Below are 17,482 nucleotides of genomic sequence, written 5' to 3'. Positions count from 1 at the left end.
TCACTTTTGAGTCAGCACCCGAAGCCAAAGCCTTTTTAGAAAGATGGTTCAACATGACCGCTGCTGCTGGAGAGTAAAAAAGTTTCTAAATTGCTGATTTAAAGGGATAGGTTGTCGGGGACTCAACAGTTGAGCAGTTAATGAATGAGTTGAGAAGTTGAGTTGAGAAGTTAATGAGTTGCTGAGAGTGTAACGGGGTTACAGGTGTCCTGCAGCTTACATCAGTTGGGGAGGTAAACATGGGAACGAGTGTTCTAATGATCATGGGTTGGTTTACTGCCTCAGAGATTGTGTTTTTCTTTTCCTTCATTTTGGTTTTGTTTTTTTAATGGATAGTCCATTTGATTCTGTTTTGTTCTGGGTCATTGCAAGAGATATTGATAAATTTAGCTGGGCACCAGCTTTGTTTATGCCACAGGTGCAGTGTTTATCCTTTCATACTGAACTATATCCGATGTTTTAAGCAGAGGAGGAATGACAGGAAAGTCATCCATTAGGTTTACATCATGGATTGTTAAAAGCCTTGATAGTCCTATAAAGAGGTCAAAAACTTTTTTCTCATCTTAAGCGTCTTAAATCTGATATAATTTTCTTCAAAGAGACACATTTACTCAATTCAGATCATCTTAGGTGGCAGAAACCATGGGTGGGACATATTTTCCATTCTAAATTTATTGCTAAGGCAAGAGGAGCAGGTATAATAATACACAACAAAAAATGGAATGTTCTAATTTTATTGCTGATACTCAGGGTCATTATATCATGGTGTCTGGAAAACTGTTTCATACCCAGGTCCTGTTGGTGAATGTTTATGGCCCCAATTGGGATGTAAGTAATCTGTAAATAAGCTGATTGCAGCTTTACCCAGTTTTAATTCACATGACCTGATTTTAGGTGGTGATTTTAACTGTGTAATGGCACCTAATTTGGACCGCTCCAACCCAAAACCACAGGTCCATTGTAAAATGGCAAATGAAATCTCAGCCTTTTTGAGCCAGACTGGTTGTGTAGACACCTGGTGTTTCTTCAACACCCATAATAAGGTTTTTCTGTATTTTTCACATGTACACCATTGCTATTTGAGAATTGACTATTTTTTATAGATAAAAATCTGCATTCTTCAGTAAAGGGAGTGGAATATTCTGCTATCATAGAATTTGATCATGCTTCCTTATTACTAGATCTCTCCTTTCTGTCTAATTTTACAGGCTATGTATGGAGATTAAACTCATCGCTGCTGTCAGATGAATCATTTTGCCAACTTGTATCTTCTTCAATTGACATTTTTTTTATTTAACTGAATGGAGCATGCCTCCCCCTCTCTCCTTTGGGAGACGCTAAAAGTAGTGCTCAGGTGGGACATTATATCATATACTGCTTTTATTAATAGAGAGAGGGAAAGGAAAGGGCAGCAGCTAATTGAGGCAATATCCAGAATTGACAGTCAGTACTCTGCTTCCCCTATACCAGAACTTTATAAAGAAAGGATTGATCTTCAGACCCAATACAATTTAATTTCATCAAGTCACGCAGCTTATTCTTCGGTCATGAAGTGTTTTCTATGAACACGGCAATAAGGCTGGCCGACTCTTAGCCCATCAACTGAAATCCAGGTCATCAGCACAACATATCTCCCAAATTGTAGATGATGCTGGGGAATTAAGTACTGATCACCTTACAATTAATTTTAAAAAATTGAACTTTTATTCTAGCCTGTATAAATCAGAAACATTTAATGACCAGTCTAAATTCTGGGTAAAATAAATGTCCCCATTTCATTGGAACACAAAAAAGACTTAAATCATCCCCTTCAGCTGCAAGAAATATCTGAGGCCATACCAGCATTGCAGAGCAGCAAGGCCCAATGGCTTTCCGATTAAATTCTATAAGAAGTTTTCTGCTAAATTATCTCTACTCCTACTCAATATGTTTTAACATTCTTTATCTCAAGGAACTCTACCAAAGTCCCTTACTGAAGCACTGATTAAACTTCTATTGAAGCCCAAGAAAGATCCAACAAAATGCCCAGCAAACACAAACGTGCTTTCGACGAAGTCAAGCGAACCCCCGCCGTTGAAATGAAAGCTACAGGTAGTCGAAAAGAGGCTTGATCATGACGAAAAAATCATGGACGTCGAATATACGTAGAAAAGAAGCTTCAACAATGTTAACATTCTTGAAACGCTATATTACTTTGAAATTATTTGAAAAAAAACTGATGTTATTGTTCATTGTTCACTAAGATTTATTTTTATTTCATTTTTTGATAGCATATTCTCCAATTTACGAAATCCGAAATATGAATACGAAATCTCTTGCATACGAAACTGCACATACGAAATCAAACATACGAAGCTAAGCATGCGCATGCGCAGATATCGTCCCTAAACCATGTTGGATTTCATTGTACATATAGGCTATATCTTGAACTGGTATGTTTGTGTTATATATGAATGGACTGTTAAGTAGATTATACTCTAGGCATTTCCATGACGTGTAAAAATGTTGTTTATTTATTTATGTATGTTTATTTATGTATGTATGTTTATACCTGAATAAAAGATTCTGAAGACGCAATCCCTTTGTTGCTAATATGTGGTAGAAATTGTGTTTAATAAATACGAAAGTTGATTTGATAGTGGTCGATATTGCGCTTGAATGTGAGCAATAATAGGTGACAGTACACGATACAAGATTATATATTCCGAATATTATCAGAACATAATCATATGCTTAATATGTTTAAATGTTGGTTTAACATTAAGTCAGAGGCGGCTGTGGCTCAGTTGGTAGAGTGGGTTGTCCACTAATCGTAGGATTGGCAGTTCGATTCCCTGCCCGCATGACTCCGCATGCCAAAATGTCCTTGGGCAAGACACTGAATCTCAAGTTGCTCCTGATGGCGTGTGTGTGTGAATGGGTGAATGAGACACAGTGCAAAGCGCCTTGGATAAAAGCGCTATATAAGTGCGCCATTTACCATTTACGATGGTTTCGTTGAAATCACGCTTCGCTTCGACGTATAATATCCACTTAGAGCCGTTACATTTAGAGGCTTGGTTTCGACGATAAAATGCATATAAAAGTGTCCCCGTTTTACGGCTTGAAAGCGACTTGATTATACGTCATTTCAACGATAATCTTTGCGACTTTGCGTCGACTATTCGACGTCGAATTGTTTGCTGGGTGTAGCTCATATCGACCAATTTCTTTGTTAAATGCAGATGTCAGATTTTTAGTAAAATTACTAGGTGTCCGATTAGAGTCTCCCTTAGTCAATATCATCTCAGATAATCAGACTGATTTTATAAAAGGCCGGCACATATTCTCTAATGTCCATTGCCTCTTAAATGTTCTTTACACCCCCATCTCAGGACACCCCCAAAGTTGTAGTATCATTAGATGCCAAAAAGGCATTAGACCGAGTGGAATGGGACTATCTTTTTTTCGCTATGGATAAGTTCGCATTCGGCCCCAGATTTATAGAGTGGCTCCATCTTTTGTTTACCTCTCCAGTTGCTTCAATGGTTACTAATAAATGGTGGTCAATTTTTTTTTCTTTCTCAAGGGGCACTCGGCAGGGGTGCCCATCAAGCCCCATTTTGTTTACAATTGCAATTGAACCACTATCTCCGATATTAAAATCAACACTTTCATTCCATTGCATAAACAGGTGGGGTGTTGAACATAAGCTCTCATTATATGCTGATGAATTGCTTCTTTACATTTCAGATCCTTTATCATGCATCAATGATATTATCTTGCACAATTTTGGGACTTTCTCTGGCTATTAGTTGAATATCTCTAAAAGTGAATGCATGCCTGTTAACACACTTGCCAGGCATATGCATGACTCTGTGTTCCCCTTTCACATGGAAAGATCTAGGTTTAAATATCTGGGTATTAATATTACACATAATGTCAAAGGACTATATGAAAAGAATCTTACTGCTCTTTTGATTGATCTGATCTTCAAAAATGGAGGATTCTCCACCTGACTCTGGTTGGTAGAGTGAACTGTGTTAAAATGACAGAAAATATATCTATTTTATAATATAAAATGACAGAAAATATCTATTTCTAAGCCTCCTCATCTTTTTATCCAAAGCCTTTTTCAACACATTAGATAAACTTAGTTCCAGTTTTATATAGGCTGGGGAAACCCCTATTCTGAAAGAGTTTCTCCAGAAAAATAGGGGTGATGGAGTGATGTGCCAGATTGAGTTTAATACAGTTTAAGTAACATAAATAACAGCATTTGTCTTTGGAATAAAAATAAAGGGGATTAAATGGCACTAATTTAATCCTCCGTGAATATATCACTGAAAAGGAGAAAAAAGAGAAATCACTTCCTCTATATGTGGATTAAAATAAAAACTAAAAAAAAAACTCATAATACTCAAGAAGGAAATGGGAGTGTCAAATCCCAACATGATCTGAATATAATTTCTGTAAAAAATAAAAAATAAAAATAATTAATTAAAAACTGATTGTTTAAGTTCATTAGAGAAACTGAGCCAAGCACATAAAGTTACATGTTAAGAAAAAATATAAGTCTTTCCTGTTGTTCATGGACATAAAGGTTAATAAGTGATAAACTCAGTGTGTCCTCAAGTTGGGCATCATTGATGACCTTTGGTCTACATTGAGGTTATAAACAGAAAAGCCCGTGTATGTGTGTTTGTGTGTTACTTTAGCCTCTAATCCACACCATGGATCTCCAACACACCCTTACATCTGGAATATTAATTTTATTTTTGATTAATGCCTGTTTTTCTGACAACCCAGGTAAGTTTTCTTTTTCACTTCTTAAATATTATATTATATGATTCTTTATTTTGACTTTGTTAACTATTACAAACGTGATACATGACATTCTCCTTACTATTTCTTATTAGCATCTGCTAATTGTGTGTAAATTTAATCACACGAAGTCACACTCCTCAATGATTAATGCACAAAATAATTGTGGAAAAATTGATGTAAGGGCAAATTATTTTTATGTAGGACATGCTAATCTTCTTGCATGTCATTTAATAGATAAAATTAACAGAATTTGGTCTCCGTAAAATTTTAATTGTAATATGAAAGGGAATTGAAATGTATTTATGAATACATTCATGTTGGATCCATTGATTAAAATTAATATAATGTTGAAAATGTTATTATATTATTATAAGCTACAATTAAACATTTTAATATTACCTCTATTAAGAATTAATCAATCTGCTCCCTATTTGTATGGCTTAAGAACATCTATTTGTGATCTTAACTCATTGTCTAAAAATAAAACATATATATTTTCCAAAGCTTTTGATTTTGTTTTCTCATTGAATATTATTTATCAGAAGAGTAATAACTCCAAATAAAACAATTTGCAGTGCATCAGTGTGTGTGTGTTATTTGTTGTGTAGTGGAAGAAGAGGATCCAAGGTTTTGGAACATAAAGGGGAAGGAAGCTCTCATCTCGGCTTTATCTCTGAAACCGAATGTTCATCGAGCCAAAAATCTTATCCTCTTCCTTGGAGACGGTGAGACACATTATGCTAAAAAAAATTTTATATATAATTAATAAATAAAAATGAAAGAAAACTATATTCAATACACTGTGTAATTGATTAGAAAGAAAGTAAGAAAGACAGAAAAAAGACAGACAAATAGAGAGACAGACAGACTGAGAGACAACAGTGCTATAAATAAATAAATATAAACTGTGAATTTATCATTGATAATTATCATTAATTAAGACTTTATGAATTTTAATTTAATCATCCATGTGCTAAGCACATCAGAAGGAGTGTTTCTGTGAAACTTTGATGACATCAAAATCGACACATCACGCACACACACATACACACTCTTTCTCGCTCTCTCTCTCTTTCTCTCTCGTTCTCATCTCTTATCAGTTCTACACTAGATTAGATATGTGTGTGCGTGTTATACAGCCTCTCTAAGAATTTTAATTAGTGTTGTGTTATTAGTGTTATTTGTTGTAGTGGTATTCTTTCTAACATTTCTAGGTTCTGTTCATGGCAGTGATGATTTATTGATATGACAACACACTGTGATAGTTAACATTTCAATTTACAAATAATACACTGCTTTAATACTCATCATATTACTCCTTCTTTAAGCATGTGCTGCACAGTTTAAAGGTGCTTAGGATTTAGGTGTGTGTGTGTGTGTGTGTGTGTTTGTGTGTGTAGGTATGGGAGTTTCGACAGTGACAGCTGCTCGGATTCTGAAAGGGCAGCTCGCTGGTAAAAATGGAGAGGAGACTCTGTTAACCATGGACATGTTCCCTCACCTGGCTTTATCCAAGGTTTACACTTCACACCAATTTAATTCTGTTTAATTCAGCTCAGTTCATTAAATAAGTTTAGTTGAGTTTAGTAATTCAGTTCTTTTCAGTAAATCATTCAGTACACTTTAATAAATCAGTTCAGTAAATCAGTTCAGTAATTCAGTTCAGTTCAGTTCAGTAAATCAGTTCAGTACAGTTCAGTAAGTCAGTTCAGTAAATCACTTCAGTAAATCAGTTCAATTCAATTCAGTACAGCAAATCAGTTCAGTAATTAAAGTAGTTCAGTAAACAGGTCAGTTTAGTTCAGTTCAGTTCAGTTCAGTAAATTGGTTGAGTAAACAGTTCATTTTAATTCAGTTCAGTACATCAGCACAGTTCTGTTCAGTAAATCAGTTCAGTTCAGTACATCAGTTCAGTTCAATAAATCAGTTCAGTAAATCAATTCAGTTCTGTTCAGTAAATCAGTTCAGAAAATCAGTTCAGTAAATCAGTTCAGTAAATCAATTCAGTTTATTAAATGAATTCAGTTCTGTTCAGTAAATCAGTTCAGTAAATCAATTCAGTTTAGTAAATCAATTCAGTTCTGTTTCGTAAATCAGTTCAGTAAATGAGTTCAACTCAGTTCAGTAAATCAGTTCAGTTCAATTCGGTTGAGTACATCAGTACAGTTCAGTTCAGTAATTCAGTTAATTTACTTTCAATTGAAATTTTTTCAGCTTCAGTTTCAGAGTTTTTTAATTATTTTCAATACTGTTAATGTTCTGTTTCTGTGTAACATTTTGTCTATGAACTCACTCTTCTTTAAATTAATTAATTTGAACAAATTAATTGATTTTAATTATTTCAGTTCAAAAGAATTCAGATTAGTTCATTAATTCAGTTTAAACCCACATGCTCAACATTAAGGTTCTTTCATTTTTACACAGAACACAATCAGTTGAGTTCAGGTGTACCTAATTCAAATTTTTTTGTTATATTTTTTTAATTCAGTTTATGTAAACCCACATACTCGACTGCCAGGTATCTAATTTTGCATTCTGTTCTCTGCAGACCTATAACGTGAATCAGCAGATGCCGGACAGTGCTGCTACAGCTACAGCATATCTGTGTGGCGTGAAAGCTAATTATGGAACAATGGGTCTCAGTGCTACGGCTCGGAGGGGTCAGTGTAGCACCACCAGGGGCAACGAGGTCAAATCAGTCCTCCACCGTGCCAGAGCAGCAGGTACTGTACATAGTATTTGCTGATAATAAGCTGTTAAACACTTGGGGTTGCCAGATTAAAATAACCAACCCCAAATTTACCCCGTGGTACCTCTGTTCACAGCTGGACTTTAAACTCTAAAATCAAAAGTTTTTGCTGCCATCTTGTGGTGATTTTCAGCAGGATACATGAAGGAAAACAGCTGTCTCAAATGTTGAAAGGTTTTTTCTGAACTGCTGTTGAGTTAACTTAAAATATATATATATATATATATATATATATATATATATATATATATATATATATATATATATATATATATCCTTCTACACCAGCTTGAGCATTGTTGCACTTTCTTTTTTTTAACCTTTTTTATAGAATCGATTATAAAACTGTACTATTACTTTTTTTTTTTTCAATAACTAATAAACATTTCTCCACATCATGCTTCACAATTACCCAGTGCTGCACTTCTTCACACTGTAATGGACATTTAAAACTTTAAAAACTGATGAGGCGTCTATTGGTTTTATGCACCAAAACTCTGAAGACATTACTATGAAATATTCACCAGGCTCTTTCAATGATTTAAATCTAAAAACAGACTTCATTATTTTAGCATCATCTTAGTTCATTTTATTTAAATTTTATTCATTTATTTTGCTTTTTACTTGCTAGGTTTTTACTATCACTTTTTTTTTTTACTGCACTTTTTTGTTATTTTATCCACTTACTTTTATTTTCCATTTGACTACTTATTATTTTTCATTCCACTTTTCTGAGACATTTGTGATTTCCCAGATGTTCACTGTCAAGCAGAAGCTTATTTTTTTCCTTTATTTTTCCCCAGGGAAATCTGTGGGTGTTGTGACCACCACCCGAGTTCAGCACGCATCCCCAGGGGCAAATTACGCCCACACTGCTGATAGAGATTGGTACAGTGATGCTGAGATGCCTGCTACTGCAGTGAGTGAAGGCTGTAAAGACATTGCCTACCAACTCGTCTACAACACTGACATTAACGTAAGACCACTTATACAATGTATGTTATTAACTCAATATTCTTTTACATGTATAAATCTATAAATTCTTTGAAATGTTTGAGACTGTTTGTTAATTACATTATTGCATAGTAATGTTTTAAAAAGTTAAATATATGTGAGGAAGCCAAACACTGTGATCATGATTAAGACATGTTTACATGACAGAAATATTTTTCTTTGTTCATTAGGTGATTTTAGGTGGAGGGAGACAGTATATGCTCCCTATAGAGACTGCAGATCCTGAATATCCTTCAACCAATGGCGGGAGAAAGGACAAAACCAACCTGATCAATGAGTGGCTCAAAAACAAAAAGGTAAAACTCCTTATTTTAACTTCTTCTGTCCTTGTTCAAATTATGAATTCTACATTTTAATGAAACTAGACACAGTTGCTCTTATTCATCAAAACTGTGATCTAAAACCTGTAGGTAAGGTTACCTGTAAGGACATGTAAATAAGAGTGAGTGGGTGGAGCTTGTGTCCATGCAGCTGAGGCTGATTCAAATTTATGCTCGAATTTATGTTGTATGACAATTTTGTCAATCAGATTCAGATGGCAGATCAGTCAATTCAGTTTTTTAATCCGATGCACATGAATAAAATGGTTTTGTAAATCAGACACAGGTGAAATAAACAGCTTTATGAATCACATACAGATGACTCAGATCATTTCATTTGTCAAATTCAGATGAATCAGACAATTTCATGAATCAGATGAGGTGAATAAGACATTTTGATGGCTCAGAGTCATCTGAATTATATTCAGATGACTGAGGCAGTTTCACGAATCAGCTGCAGATGAATCAGATACAAATGAGCCAGAGTTTCATGAATCAGATCCAGATGAATCAGGCTGTTTCATGAATCACATGGTATATTTGTTAAATATAGGTGTGCATCAATTATTGGCAATACTTTGTGCTACCTCCCTTTGCAAGATAACAGCTCTGAGTCTTCTCCTATAATGACTGATGAGGTTGGAGAATACATTGCAAGGGATCTGAGATCATTCCTCCATAGAGAATCTCTCCAGATCCTTCAAATTTCGAGGTCCATGCTAGTGGACTCTCCTCTTCAGGTCACTCCACAGGTTTTCTATGTGTTTCAAGTTAGGGGAATGGCATGGCCATGGCAGGACCTTGATTTTGTGGTCAGTAAACTATTGTTGTGTTGATTTTGATGTATGTTTTGGACCATTGTCCTGCTGGAAGATCCAACCACGGCCCATTTTAAGCTTTCTGGCAAAGGCAGTCAGGTTTTCACTTAATATTTGTTGATATTTGATAGAGTCCATGATGCCATGTATCCTAACAAAATGTCCAGGTCTTCTGGCAGAAAAACAGCCCCAAAACATTAAAGAGCCAGCACCATATTTAACCGTGGGCATGAGGTACTTTTCCATATGGCTACCTCTCTGTGTGCACCAAAACCACCTCTGGTGTTTATTAACAAAAAGCTCTATTTTAGTTTCATCTTACCACAGAACTCAATCCCATTTGGGTTTGAGTTTTTGGATGAGAGTAGAGGTTTTTTTTCTTGAAACCCCTCCACACAACTTGTGTTGATGTAGGTGGCTTCAGATTGAGTTTTGGAGCTTTTCTGACCCCAAGATGCAACTAATTTCTGCAATTCTCCAGCTGTGATGGTTGGAGATTTTTTTGGCCACTCAAACCATCCTCTTCACAGTGTGTTGAGACAATATAGACACATGTCCAATTCCAGGTTGATTCATAAAATTTCCAGTTTACTGGAACTTTTTAATTATTGCCCTGATGGTTGAAATGGGCATTTTCAGTGCTTGTACTATTTTCTTATAGCCACTTCCCATTTTGTGAATGTCATGGTTGAATAATTTCCTGTTCCTAGTCACTCAGGTGTACTAAAAAAATTAAACATATCAATGCGAAATTACTTCAAACATATTTGGGTGCCAATAATTGTTGCACACCTATATTTAACAATTATGTTTTTTGATAAACCTGTGTTGTGGTTGCAGTTGTTTGATATCCATGAGATTGAACATCAATACCATTTTTGTGATTTTTTTTTAACAAAAAATCAAAAGGTTAAACAATAAAGACAATTTTTCACAGCCTTGTTTGCTCATATTTGCCAAGGGTACCAATATTAGTGGAGGGCGCTGTATATACATTCTGTACATACTTTTAACTGTTTTAATTTTTTTGCCTTCAGAATGCCCATTATGTGTGGAATAAAGCTCAGTTCAATGCTGTGGATGACAGAAACACAGATTATTTAATGGGTAATATAAAGTTTTGTTTTTTTTTAACTCAAGAAAGTTTCTACAACTCATTGTTGCCAATTAGCCTACTGTCAATGTTTATTTGCATTATTTATAAACAAGATTTGGCAGCTAGCTAAGTTGTAAGCCATTAGACAGCATATTCATGGCATCATTCAGTGTGTCAGTGTTTGAATCAGTGAATGTTTTGTCATGCCAGAGATTCTCTCCCTGTGTGTTCAGGTCTTTTTGAGCCAAAAGATACCAGGTACGAGCTGGAAAGGGATCCAGAAACAGATCCGTCACTCACAGAGATGACGGAAAAAGCAATCAAGATCCTCAGCAAGAACCCTAATGGATTTTACCTCTTTGTGGAAGATAAGTGTCCATGCTGTGTGTGTGATGATGTTCACATGGACAGCTCAGGGGAAAATATATTCATGATCTAATTGTGCCTGACTGGGACAGATGGGCGTGTCTTAAATTCCGTGTGTCTTTAATGGAACAAATGGGGCATGTGATTGTGTGGGACAAATGAGCATGTCTTTGAGTGAAACGGATTTGGAGTGTCTTTGCATGGGATAAATGGGCATGTTTTGAGTGGGACAAACTGGGTGTGTCTTTGAGACTCAATCACAATAATATTATAAGAGGTTAATAATTAATGATATTCCTGTAGTAATCAGTGTGTGTGTGTGTGTGTGTGTGTGTGTGTGTGTGTGTGTGTGTTTCTGCTCTGTAAGTGGTAGAATAGATCATGGCCACCATGATAGTAAAGCTAAACATGCGCTGTATGAAGCGGTGGAGTTTGACAGCGCTATTGCCCGAGCAGCCGAGTTGACCAGTGAACTGGACACCATGACTGTTGTCACCGCTGATCATTCACACGTGTTCTCTTTTGGCGGAAACTCACCCAGGGGGAATCCAGTACTGGGTAAAGTATCAAATTATTGTACATCATAAACACTCATCACAGGGCATATTTGTGAGCAGATGTCCATGTATTTCCCCTTCACGTGACCAGAATCTCATTTAAACATCGTCTTCTATGGGCAATCACGAAACAGACATAATGTCCATAATGTTGGAGTCTATTCATTAACAAATCATCTGCTGTCAATGCAAATTAGTATGATCCCATTTTATGCACATTTGTACAATTCCAGCTCTCTTCCCTCCCACCTGCAGTTCGTCTCTCAGTTTTATTCTTTTAGTGGTTTTATCTCCTGAGTTTTTTACATTATTAAAATAATTTCAAGCAAATGTATAAATTACAGCAAAGTCTGGATATACTTTAGCTATTACTATTTATTATTTATAGGAACTTAACAGCTGGACAGACCACTACCACAATAGACAAAGTGGGAGCTTTTGAAAATGTGATGAAATTATTTTTATTTTTTAAATTTATTTATTATTTTACAACTTTTAACCTTCAACTGCTCATATTTACACTCACATTGCATTTATTCTCAATCCTAAGCCATTGGAAGTGGGTAGAAGTGTCTGTTAAATCAATTAATTAAAACATGTATAATGTGTTCATGTGTCTTTCAGGACTGTCTACTAAAATTGCCACTGATAAGAAACCCTTCACCACCACTCTGTATGGGAACGGACCAGGATATATTGCAAATCGAACACGGCCGGATCTTAACTACACTATTACAAGTAAGATTAGTAACCTCTAATAACCTAAATAAGTGTCAGCTCTCTCTTTTGTGCTCTCTTTTCTATCTATCTACAATTCCAAAAAAGTTGGGACACTGTGTAAAATGTAAATAAAAACTGGATGCAATGATTTGAAAACCTCATTAACCCATATGTTATTCAAAATAGAAAATAGAAAACATATCAAATGTTTAAAGTGAGGAAGTGTACCATTTTAAGGACAAAATAAAGTAATTTTCAATTTCATAGCTGCAACACATCTCAAAAAAGTTGGGACAAACTGTTTTTTCCAAACAAAAGGCTGGAAAAGTAAGCGTTACTAAAAAGAAAAAGCTGGAGGAACATTTTGCAACTAATTAGGTTAATTGTCAACAGGTCAGTAACATGATTGTGTATTTAAAAAAAGTATCTTAGAGTGTCAGAGTCTCTCAGAAGTAAAGATGGGATAGAATCTGGATGGAAGCATGTGTTGCTCTAAAACCTGTATATACCTTTCAGCACTGCTGGTGCCTTTCCAGATGTGCAAGCTGCACAGTCCATAGACACTAATGCACATCCATACCATCAGAGATGCAGGCTTTTGAACTGAGCGCTGATAAAAAGCCAGATGGTCCCTCTCCTCTTTAGTCCTCTTTAGTTTAAAGGATGCGGCGTCCATGGTTTCCAAAAAGAATTTAAAATTTCGATTCGTCTGACCACAGAACAGTTTTCAACTTTGCCTCAGTCCATTTTAAATGAGCTTTGACCCAGAGAAGGTGGTAGCGTTTCTGGATTATTTTCACATTTGGCTTCTTCTTTGCATGATAGAGCTTTAACCAGCATTTGTGGATGGCACGATGAACTGTGTTCACAAACAATGAGTTCTGGAGGTGTTTCTGAGTCCATGCAGTGATTTCCATTACGGAATCATGCAATATTGATTTTCACCCTTGTCCCATGCGCACAGAGATTTCTCCAGATTCTCAGAATCTTTTGATGATATTATGTACTGTAGATGATGAGGTATTCATAGTCTTCGCAATTTTACATTGAGGAACATTAGATTATTAGCAGATTGCTGAACCTCTGCCCATCTTTACTTCTGAAAGACTCTGCCTCTCTAGGACACTCTTTTTATACCCAATCATGTTACTGACCTGTTGCCAATTAACATCCAGCTGTTTCTTTTTAGTAACACTTATTTTTCCAGCCTTTTTTTGCCCCCGTCCCAACTTTTTTGAGACATGTTGCAGCCATCAAAATTAGCTTATTTTTTTCTTAAATTGTAAATTTACTCAGTTTAAACATTTCATATGTGTTCTATGTTCTATTGTGAATAACATATGGGTTTATGAGATTTGCAAATCATTGCATTGTTTTTATTTACATTTTACAGTGTCCCTACTTTTTTGGAATTGGGGTTGTATCAGGGTTAATACAGTGGAAAGAAAAGGTATGTGAACCTTTTGGAATTTCATGGTTTTCTGAATAAATTTGTCATAAAATGTGATCTGATCTTCATCTCAAGTCAAGGGTATTGACAAATATAATGTGTCTAAAATATTAACAAAATAAATTCTGATCCCTCATGTCTTTATTGAACACACTCATTCAACATTCAAAATGGCAGTGGAAAAAATAAGTGAACCCTTAGAATTAATAAATGGTTGCCCCCCCCCCCCCCCACCTCAACCAGGCACTTCCTGTAGCTGTGGATCAGACCTGCACATCGTTCAGAAGGATTTTTAGCCCATTCTTCCTGGCAGAACTGCTTTAGCACTGTCAGATTCTTTCAACGTCTCATTTGTATGGCTCTCTTCAAGTCATTCCATAGCATCTCTATTGGGTTGAGGTCTGGGCTCTGACTTGGCCACTCCAAAAGGCGGATTTTGTGTTTCTGAAGCCATTCTGTTGTGGACTTGCTCCGGTGTTTTGGGTCGTTGTCCTGTTGCATCACCCAAGTTCTACACAGTTTCAGCTGATGTACAGACATTCTCACATTATCCTGAAGAATTGTCTGACATACTTGGGATTTCATCTTCCTCTCAATGATTGCAAGCTGGCCAGGCCCTGATGCAGCTAAGCAGGCCCAAATCATGATGTTTCCTCCACCATACTTTACGGTTGGGATGATGTTTTCATGATGATATGCTGTGCCCTTTCTACGCCAGATGTAGTGCTGTGTGTTTTTTCCAAATAGTTCAATCTTAGTTTCATCAGTCCACAAAACATTTTGCCAATACCGCTGTGGAGTGTCAATGTGCTCTTTTGCATGCAGCAATGGTCTTTTTAGTAAGCAGTGGCTTCCTTCATGGTGTCCTGCCATAGATACCCTGCTTGTTCAATGTTTTACGTATTGTAGACTCATGAACAGAGATGTTAGCCGGTTCCAATGATGCCTTCAAATCTTTGGCTGTCATTCTGGGTTGTTTCTTTACCTCACTGATGAGACTTCAATGTGCTCTTGGTGTCATTTTGACTGGGCGCCCACTTCTTGGTAGAGTAGCAACACTCCCAAAGTGTCTCCATTTGTAAAATGTTTGCCAAACTGTAGACTGGTGAATTTCTAAAGTCTTTGAAATCACTTTGTAACCCTTGCCAGCTTAATGTAAATCAACAAATCTTGATTGTGGATCCTCTGAAAGCTCTTTTTGGTGAGGCATGGCTCACATAAGCATGTGCTTCTTGTGCAGCGCAAACTCCAAAAGTTTGAGGGGTTTTTATCAGTCAAAGTAGCTGTAGTCCACACCTCCAAACTCATTTTCTTAATGAGACTCCAGGTGTGCTAAAACCTGACTCCAATTAACTTTTTTGAGGTCATTAACTCAAGGGTTCACATACTTTTTCCACAAGCACTATGAGGTTTTTTTGGTTGTTCTCAATAAAGACATGAAAGATCAGAATTTTTTTGTGTTATTATTTTAGACACATTATATTTGTAAATACCCTTGACTTAGATGAAGATCAGATCACATTTTATGACAAATTTATTCAGAAAACCATGAAATTCCAAAAGGTTCACATACTTTTTCTTGCCACTGTATGTAATGTAGGACCAGAATAAACACCCTTAAATGTTTTTGTACAACTAGATATTTACACGCTCTCTCCATCGTCTCTTTTTTTCAGGCAGGAACGATTATGTCCAGCAGTCTGTTGCTCCTCTCTCATCTGAAACGCATGGTTCTGAAGACGTGGCCATTTTTGCAAAAGGCCCGATGTCTCATCTTTTCCACAGTGTTCAGGAGCAGAGCTACATTGCTCACGCTATGGCCTACGCCGCTTGCATCGAGCCCTACGAAGACTGTCACCTTCAGCTGACTCCTGAACAAGACCGAAATAATGCCATTTTCATCAGGCTCAGTGTCTCCACCATGCTGCTCAGCCACTTCACTTCTCTCATTAATTTCTTCTGAAGGAGCTGTGCTTGACACTGAACACTTATTTCCCCTACACATTATGTAACATGGAGAAATATTTTGGACTTTTTTCTGAGCATATGATATAAATATAATAATGTAATATAATAAATGTATATGTAATTAGCGCAATGCTATTAACGTATCAATAACATACCTTGTATAGATTAAGTCTACTAGAGATATCAGTTGTATCTTTATTATTAACACATTTTACTGCATTTTATAGGAATCTGTGTCATGTGTAGGAATGTCATGACTAAAAAAAGAACCAAACATACTTGAAATTACTATGGCAATATTTATGATGTACAAAATGCACTGTTTAGGACTGTCACATGATGCAGCTGATTTCAGAGGTTATATTCAATAAGGGAAAAAATAGTTTTAAAAATCAAAGGTATTCACTGGAGTCTGAAACAAAAATATTTTAAATTTAATTTGGGATTTTGTGTAGGCAGATATAAAGATATACCATAGACATTAATAAAGACAATAGTTTAGAGAGCAACAGAAATCAGAATAATGACTTATGTTAAATTACAGTGATGGTTAAAAACAGCCTTAAATTTACTGTCAATAAATGTGAACATTATGCACAAAATGATTCAAATATTGTCATTAATGCAGGTGGCTCACTAAACTCCTCTGTGAGGAAATGTATATGGCATGTCTACAGAAAGATTAAAAGCTAAATAGATTTCAATATTAAAATAAAATAACATCAACCAAAATGACTTAGAAACTTATTCTAGGCTATTTGTTATAAGAAAAAAAAACTGAATATAATCTGCCCTGAATATAGCCAGAAATGGTTTATTCATTATCTATAGAGATTTATATTGTTGACATTCCCTATAAAGTTGTAGGTCAATACATGCTAACATCGTACAAAGTTCCTTTCTTTTTTCCTGCTTGCTATAGAGTGGCGCAGGGACGACGTCATTTTTGTACCGGAACCTGGAAGTTAGCGTCACACTGGTTTCCACAACAAAAACTCAATAGGATTTTCCCATAGGCTTTTGGATTATTGCAAATAAATAAATAAATAAATAAATAAATAAGCTCTATGATCAACAAAAGTTTACAATACTAACACGTTTTGTCCGCCAAGATAATTTTCACAATTATGAACACAACTTTTATGAAGTTTGAAGCCTATAAGCCTACAATCGCCAAAAATAAACATAAAAAATAATAATTAAAAAAAAACCTTACTGTAGGCTATAAACGAACTACACCATGGTCGCTCGACTTCAACGTCACCATCACCAAGCTTCCGACAACTATTCCAAACTTGATTTAAAAACATTTTCCATAATACGGATTTACTCTGTGGATGAATCTTCAGCCACTTTTTTTTTTTTTTTTTGGGGGGGGGGGGGGGGATTGTGTACAGCATACCTGAACCAGTTTATCTGCAAAGTTTTTTTTCCTGTTCGGCGTGATGACGTTTAATGTCCCCGACAACGCCTGTAGTCCCATTTAGAAACTTGTTATCAACCGCCTTTTTCAATACACGAAAAAGCTTTAAAATCTCACGTCTGGGTTATTACTAGTGTATTTTATGTCATAGAATAAAATGTGAAAATATTTTGAGCTTGTGTTCACCACAGACCT

At 35.8% G+C, this 17,482-nt stretch overlaps 1 protein-coding gene across 1 annotated transcript; it reads left to right on the top strand.

Moving 5' to 3' along the window:
• The first annotated feature begins 4,104 nt into the window (after window positions 1–4,104).
• alpi.2 (alkaline phosphatase, intestinal, tandem duplicate 2) lies at window positions 4,105–16,522 on the top strand. Its single transcript, XM_053634718.1, has 11 exons — window positions 4,105–4,788; window positions 5,415–5,531; window positions 6,207–6,322; window positions 7,355–7,529; window positions 8,359–8,531; window positions 8,740–8,865; window positions 10,745–10,814; window positions 11,037–11,171; window positions 11,536–11,727; window positions 12,351–12,464; window positions 15,573–16,522. The coding sequence occupies exons 1-11, from the start codon at window positions 4,713–4,715 to the stop codon at window positions 15,857–15,859; spliced, it is 1,581 nt and encodes a 526-aa protein (XP_053490693.1). The 5' UTR covers window positions 4,105–4,712; the 3' UTR covers window positions 15,860–16,522.
• The last annotated feature ends 960 nt before the right edge of the window (window positions 16,523–17,482 follow it).

The sequence above is a fragment of the Ictalurus furcatus genome, chromosome 10 (assembly GCF_023375685.1).
Source record: "Ictalurus furcatus strain D&B chromosome 10, Billie_1.0, whole genome shotgun sequence".
Classification (NCBI taxonomy): domain Eukaryota; kingdom Metazoa; phylum Chordata; class Actinopteri; order Siluriformes; family Ictaluridae; genus Ictalurus; species Ictalurus furcatus.
Note: the sequence above shows the minus strand (reverse complement) of the source record. Positions and strands in the feature narration are given on the sequence as shown.

Coding starts and splice junctions, on each gene's coding strand:
- alpi.2 (XM_053634718.1), top strand. CDS start 4,713: ATGGATCTCCAACACACCCTTACATCTGGAATATTAATTTTATTTTTG. Junction 7,530..8,358: donor CCACCGTGCCAGAGCAGCAG/GTACTGTACATA, acceptor ATTTTTCCCCAG/GGAAATCTGTGGGTGTTGTG. Junction 8,532..8,739: donor TCTACAACACTGACATTAAC/GTAAGACCACTT, acceptor TTTGTTCATTAG/GTGATTTTAGGTGGAGGGAG.